At 40.3% G+C, this 7,924-nt stretch overlaps 1 protein-coding gene across 1 annotated transcript in view; it reads left to right on the top strand.

Moving 5' to 3' along the window:
• The first annotated feature begins 1,405 nt into the window (after window positions 1–1,405).
• LOC138027831 (ceramide phosphoethanolamine synthase-like) overlaps window positions 1,406–7,924 on the top strand; it is a 74,786-nt gene continuing 68,267 nt past the window's right edge. Inside the window, exon 1 of the mRNA XM_068875451.1 lies at window positions 1,406–2,376. Coding sequence (XP_068731552.1) covers window positions 1,612–2,376 — 765 coding nt within the window. The 5' untranslated portion in view covers window positions 1,406–1,611. The remainder of the gene's footprint in view (window positions 2,377–7,924) is intronic.

Raw genomic sequence — 7,924 nt, 5'->3', positions numbered from 1 at the left:
CCTACCAGATTACAGCGAACTCGCTCGCTCCCTGTCGAAACACAAACGGTTAACATTTTTCACGTTATGGTCTAACATGAGCCCACCAACCTTGTACCCAGGGTCTTCTCGAGCCCTCTGGCATATTGAAAGCCGAGAAGAGCCTGGGTACGAGGTTGCACAAAAACTGAATGCAGCATGTGTTTCAATGAGGTATACATGGGTATACAGTGGTATATAACGGTGTACATCGATATATTGGGGCATATAATGGTATACATGGGTACATATGGGGTATATAAGGGATACAGGGGTATCCAAGGGTATATAGGGGATATAAGTGTATACATGACACTATAATATACGCATGGAAGTACATGATAATTTAAATACACTATAATAGGGGATACATGAAGTTTCGAGGTTCTTTCCGGTATGGTGTTCACCCGCTGACCAAAAAGTCCGAGGAGTCTGGGTACGAGATTGGGAAAAGCGAGGGAAGAGCCAATCTCGTACCCAGAGTCCTCGGGCTTTTTGGCCAGCTGGTGAGCGCCCGGAGACTCAAGACTCTGGGATAATCGACTCCATTTTCCCAGAAGTCTTATTACGTATGCTTGAGTTTAAACCGAAGCAGAAAAGAGAAAACCGTAAACAGTAGAATTGGCGGGTTGAAAGTGTTCGAGAAAAAAGAATTTTAGCCTTACACACGAAGAAACTGGAGAAATGATCATTGGCTTGCTGTAAGAGCAAGTGAAGAGGAAACCTCTGACGCTTTCGGTGAGTGTATTTTTAGTGTTTCAGCGTACATCCCATCGTTCAGAATGCAATGAGAATGCCATCGTGCAAGCAACACGATCGACAAATTGTTTGTGGAAACGACACAAATGTCCTCTTCTTCTACAATTTGATGTTTCCGTAATTCTGAATGGCTTCGACAAGACCTGATTTCACGGATTTCTCCTCAAAGAGACTGATGTAATGTTTTCCCACGGTACTTTTGTAACAGCAACAGTAATAACTTCTTAGCAGCCTGGGAAAATTCCCGTGCGGTATAAGACATAATTCAAAACTCGTCGTTTTATTATTTTTGTGATTTATATATTTCTGAGAAACAGCACTGAAACTAGTTTTAGATTTCGAATCTCCCTCCAAATTCTGGGGCTTCCGAATTACTTACCGACTTCCTGTCGGACTGCCATTGTTACGGAAGCGGCCAATCAAAAATATAGTTCAAGTCGTCGTTCAAGTCGATTATCCCAGAGTCCCTCCGGGCGCTGACCCGCTGGCCAAGAAGCCCGAGGACTCCGGGTTCGAGAGATTGGGGAAGAGCCAAAAAAGGCGTATTTGATTATCCAGCATGCTTTTTGGCCCCTATATATACATCCTAATTTGGAATATGCCAAATTGTTTGGCGTGCTGCGTAATCACATGGTTTCCTGTAAAAGATGAGTCATCTCCTGTCAGAGAGTACAGAATGATCATGTGGGAAAAGAATTGGAAAAAGGAGGGATCAGAATGAATTGAGAGAGACTTTTTGTCTCCCACAACGACACTGTACCACCAGAGCTAGGCTCTGTGTCTGCTTTGGCGAACTGATCGCCTTGAAAAGGACTCGCGAAAGGACAATTCAAAATGGCCGGTTTTGAAGAGAGCTGTGGTTTTTACTTTGTTTTTGCGTTGGTGACGTTTTTTGTCTGGATGGATCTCAGCTTTTTCGATGAATTAGGAGAACATGGGTCGTTCTACAATTCTACGGTCGCCGAACAGATGATGTTTCCGGTTAAAAGTATTAAACTTCGAATGACGGACCACACAGATCATTATATAAATCTACCTTGGATGCAATTTTTGAACGATGAGACTGGTTTGTACGCTATTCCTGGTGTAACTCCAAATTTGATAACTGCCATTCACTTTTGTCTTTCTATCCTTGCTGCCAGATGTTTTATTTCAGGGTCTCTTGGTATACGTAGACTCGGGGCTGTGATTTACGAGGTTCGCAGTCAGCTGGACATTCTAGACGGTGTTGTTTTTCGTGCGCAACAAAACATGAAGCATAATTTTTTGTCTGTTTGGGGTACCATGGGGTATCTTATCGATGCATTTGCGGATATGTGTGGAGGTGTTTTTGTGGCTGGGGCCTGTACTATTTTCTTGAATCGATTTCCTCCGTGGAAGCGTGTTCGAAACAAACCTCGCGAAGAGCTAGAATTGGGAAGAAAAGTTGTGAGTTTTCAAAGCGAGAACGAAGAAAGATACGTACATGTAAACCGTCGTTCAGTCAACATTAAAATGTTGCTTACTGTGGTCCAGATTATTGCAAGGAGTGGTTTTTGGGATCACTATCTTCATTCTTATGTGGAGTTGCTGGAGAACCCAAATCCTGACATACCAAGAGTAAGTGGCGCGTGTGTTTTTACTTATGAATCAATGACCTTGTATTACAGTAAGTACTCGATAAACGCAGCACCGTTTATTCAAGAGAGGCATTAAGTTCAAAATCATATTTCTAAAGTTACTGACCACATTGCGGCTGATCATATGCATTTGTAAATATTTAAATCAGAATCATGTTAAAAGTTCCAATGTCTCGCATTTTCGGCTGAGATAGAATTGTAACAATTATTGGTCGGGGGTCACATTAGCACTTGACAGCGCTGTTACAGCGCTGTTGTTTTGATCTCTCAGATTAACAACAGTGCATCAACGGTGTCACATAACCTGCGGTCCACTGGTAGTTGTTAACCCTTTGGCGTCCAAACCGGCCTAAACTGGCCAGACAGTATTTTACTCTAACGCCAGACAATTTTACTCATCAATGGGGAACCCCTGGGAGTCAATGGGTTAATCATTCACTGAAAAACTATGTCTCCATTAAGAGCATTAAAATGATAGCTGTCAACTTGTCAAATATCAACTTGCAGTAATGGAGCAAGAGCAATAGCAAGATGCCTGATCATCATGTTCTTGCCGGATTGTTTTTTATTATAATTTTAATACTTGTCACAAGAGCGATCAACTTGCATTGTCATAATGGTCTTGAGGCAATTTCTACATCCCCGAAGGGTGTTTCTGGCAGAGATGCTGAGAGCTGAAAGAGTAAGAAGGATTCATCACGTTTGGGTTTACCCTCAGCCACAGCATTACAGTAGTTAGAGGAAATGCTCAACAACAGGGCTCTTAACAGCCTTTGGAAAAGCACCAAAATTTTAATTTTAAGGTGACTTTCAGATGAAACTAAATCACTTTGGCGATAAAAGTTCTTTCCCGAAAATTTTGCCCATATTATACGTAAACATGTGTTGGTTACGTAGATAATACACCGGATTACGCGGAAATTCAAAAAAATTTTAGAACTAATAATTAGCACATACCTATTGTGGGCAATGAGTGTACCTACTTTTACAAATGATGCAATTTAGTTTGCAACTATAACTTGTGACTAAATTTTCATATTTTGTTGCATCTTTTGTTTTTATTTCAATCCAAGAGTATGTTATGAAAACGGTTCTCTGGCATCAAGAACATTTTTTACCGCGGTGAGACCTAAGTTGTTGTCAATATTTGGAAACATAGAGACTACGTCCCAGGAAACCAATAAAGTGCCTTCTGGAAATGGGCCACTATTGTTAATTTCTTCAATTCTATTGAGCAGATCTGCGGTGTCCTTAATCAAAGATGGTTACTTACGAGCGAGCGGTTGTAAATAAAATTCAGTGAACGCTGACAAATTCTCAATTGGTGTACCTTAACACGAAGTAATTAAAAAGTTAAAAACGTTCTCTGGTTAAAAGTTTTAAAAACATGAGCTTTCGATTGCTAGTCTGCAATCTTTAAAAAAGTGAGGTGTAAAGAGCGAAGGTAAAAAATATATATGTAGAAAAAGGTGAGAAAATAACAAACGAATATGAATAAATACAGAAATACAAAAGAAATACTTGTGATTACAATAAAATTGAATATTGTCTTGGCAGCTGCTTAGAATTATTGTCTGACTGACTAGTAATTGCAGTGTGCCAGGATTCCAGCGTTTTTCTTAACCGTGCATTGCCTCTGTCGATGAGGCGTGCATTCTCAAAATCAATAGTGTGGCCTTCGAGCCACGCATGGCTGGCAACATTGGAACCACTTTTAAAAACTTTGGTGTTTCGTATGTGTTCTTTTTTTCTAGTGTGTAAGCAACTACCCGTTTCTCCGATGTAATTCTGTGTGCAGTCCACACAGGGGATTTTATAGACAACATTTGTTTGCCAATCTGGTGGAGGTCTTGATTTGGGAGACGCAAATTCCTGTTGTAGGGTCTTAACCCAGTGCTGGAAATAATTTTTGTTTATTCACAGGACATATGTCCTTTCAAATCTTCCTTTTGGTCGGACATTTGACAAATTGGACCGAACATAATTTCTTGACTGACAACACCTTGAAGAAGAGAACTCAAGATGCTGGTGAGATGTTCGGTCATCGTGTCCGATCATAATGTGAAATTGGCCGGACATTTTCAAAATTTGGTCGGACAATGTCCGATGTCCGACTGTTATTTCCAGCACTGTAACCGGTCTGGTGGTGGCTCGGATGCCGTTGTTGTTGAGAATTCTTGTAAGTGGTTCAGTGACACCTTTGATGTAAGGTAAAACTGCGAAGCCATTTTGGGAGTCTGGTGGGTCTGTCCATCTAAAGAACATTCCCACTAACTCTTCAGGGGAAGGGACTACTTCAGAGGTCAAATTCTTCTTTAAGATGTTCGATATACAGTACCGCTCAGATATACGTTAACTGCGCATACGCAGTGTATACGCATATGTGCATATGCTTATACGCACATACGCGTATACTTATACGCACATACGCGTATATTCATGCGCGTCTGATTTTCCTTTGTTATTCAGTACCATAAATTTCCTTTGTGTTGCAATGTTGAGTACAATAAAGAACTTTTGGATCTGAACAAAGCCAAGAGCCGATAACAGAAAATTTACATACTGCAAAAGCTATCATGTTACAAACGCGCAGGTCGCTTCCCGTCGCACATTTTTTAGATAACAAGCAAAAGTAATTCAATGTTTATGAATCAGAAGGGAAACAAAAATTTGTCTTAAGTTTGGCATTCAAATACGTGTATCGTTTGTGACCCTTCACGCAGAAAGGGCCTTATGGATTAATTGAAAACCATGAAATTTTTTCACGGCCCCGGTGCGTGAATTTCAATTTTCACGGCGTGAATATGCCGTAATGACTTTCACTCTTGGCATGAAACTATTTATGCCGTGAATGATCGGTGAAAACTTTCACGTCGTGAAATTAAGGGTAAAAATTCACGCGGTGAAATTGGGAGTGAAAAAAAATATTCATGGGTGTGAAATTGATCCAATCGAAAGATAAATCAACAGTTCATTTCCATTTTACCTTCAATTAAGAACTTTTTATGAAGAGAAGCGACCAACTCATAAATGGGAAACAATTTCTTTAGTATCGTATCATTTGATACTGCTGGTTTTAAACTTATAGCAAATTAAAGTAGAAGGGAATGCCCGAACAACTATCTATCAAAATTTGCATACGACTCACATCAAGAGGAAATCGTGACAGGTAATGCAACACTTTTCAAATAGGAGTAGAACTTCCATCGTATTTGGCGAGGTAAACTCGAACATTTTCCGAGAATTGCATGTTTATTGATGGTGTGCCTTTTGTATATTATTAATTCTCTCTTTTAATAGTGTGGAACAAAGTAACTCTGAACCTGAATGTTTATCAATGAAATAAACATCCGTGCCTGGGTTCGTCGTATTCCGAACGCGACAGCTGTTTGTGGAAGTGCGTCTTTGTCATGTAGTTCGTAGCCGTGTACTATTTTAGTGCTGTCAAGCTACAGTGCAGACCAGAAATATGCGTCCTACGCAGACGCAAAACGCACTCGCGTTTTTTGCGCACACACGTTTTTAAATGCGCGTTTCCAAACGCGCATTTGATGCGCTTTTTTTCTTTTGTTATGCAAACTCGTATCGTAGATGTGATGTTCATTGTTCCATGAAACAATAGACAAGCGATAAAATGAATATTTAATTTCTGTGATCAACTTACCAGAACATTTGAATTGAAGAGCGGTGTCAACTGACCATTGTGAGTTTTCGAAACGAACCTACAAAGTTTTAAATTCTTTCGACATTCACTGAATGAAAAATAATAAAACTCTGTTGTCATCCTGCAGCTGACCACTGATAGTTAAGTTATTTTGACCTTTCTGTTGCCGAAACTGCAGTTTGGATCGTTGTCACAGAAAATGCCAGACAACGGAGAAAATAATTATGTAGACGTAGCTTCTGACTTTTCCGCCAATTCTTCGCAATAAAAGTGCTTTGCCGAAAACTTGTCGAGCTTAAGAATTTCGGGAAAAAAAAGAAAACAGCGCTACTGAGGAGTTTTTGTAACATCCCAAGTTTTTCGCGAACGTCAAATACTGAGAATGGCGCCACAGAAGTCGTCATGAGATAACTGCTTTGAGGCTCCGACAAGTAAACATTTGGTTCTAGGCTCTCAAACAAAAGAAGACGATATTAGGGCCGTTTATACGAGAGAAAATAAGCCGTGGCTTACTCTAGCCGCGGCGTACATAATACGCGAAAGGGACTATTTATACGAGTATAAACTCCCAGGCCAGGATAAGCCGCGGCTTGAGAAAGCCGTGAACATAGATTTTGTACCATTTACACCGGGTGTTCGCGTCTCATGTAAGCCGCGACCAAAGTAAGCCGCGGCTTATTTCCCTTTTTTGTCACACAGGGTTTCACTCCGTATGCTTCCAGCCAACCCCGCGTTAATTCTCCTCCGTAAAGCTTAACTAAAGAAAGAAATTGGTGCAGAAGGTATCTTAAAGGGGAGATTTTTCAACTCCGAGCGCATTCCAGTGAATCTTGCTGAAGTAATACAGCTTCAATTCGCAAAAGGACACAATGCTGAGACGCCTTTTGAATGTCACGCACGCATTACAAAAATTATTTTGAAATATACGAGAAAGTACCGGTATTACAGATGGCGTAAGTAAGTTTTGTTTGCGAATGAATATACTCCTTATTTCGTTGATTTTACTGCATTTCACTGCGCCGTTCGTCCAAGTCTTGCTCTTAGCGATATTTGTTATTGATCGACTAACTTTACTGACCGTCGATTTCTGTTGGCAAAACCGATGTCTTTCAAATTGAAAATAGTCCTGTTTTACGTTTTAATCACAGGAAAATATTTATTTCCCTCATTGTGTCATTTGTTGATCCAGCGAGAAGTGAAAGTAATTTTCAAATGTCTGAAATTAAATATGAAGCGGAAGCGAGTGCATTGTTGACTCGAATTTCACTTGGAAGCACGCGTTACGTTATTTGAAATTTTGTCAAACACTTCACTGTTGACATAGCCATTGTCTTGCGCATAAACTAACAATAAAACTTAAACAATGAAAAGACAATGGGCCAACTCATACATACTAATTATCTTTGATGAATGCGCGTTTTTGATGCGCGTGTTACAAACGCAGACGCGTGTGCGCAATTTTCGTATGCTCGTTTCGCACGCGTTTTTTGGTTCGCATATTTCTGGTCTGCACTGTACATGTATTCTTTATTATAACAATAAGCAAAACAAGCAAGCTAATGAGGCAGAATACACGTGTGGTTATACGCACATACGTGTATGGATATACGCACATACGCCAATAGATATACGCACATACGCGTATAGATATACGCGTATTGTGCGCATGTTTAACGTATTTCTGAGCGGTACTGTAGTTGCTGATGGGTAGCCATTTTATTTTAACGCATGGGTCAGCTCTTTCCTTACTCCTTCAGTGGTGCTCGGGAGGTTGAGTGCCCGATTTAGAAGGGTAGAGGCGGTACTTATTTTGTGTTTTAACTTGTGATGAGAGTTAAAGACCAGATATCTGTCAATGTGTGTG

This window comes from Montipora capricornis, chromosome 12 (genome assembly GCF_036669925.1).
Source record: "Montipora capricornis isolate CH-2021 chromosome 12, ASM3666992v2, whole genome shotgun sequence".
Lineage (NCBI taxonomy): Eukaryota > Metazoa > Cnidaria > Anthozoa > Scleractinia > Acroporidae > Montipora > Montipora capricornis.
This window is presented reverse-complemented; position numbering and strand designations above follow the sequence as displayed.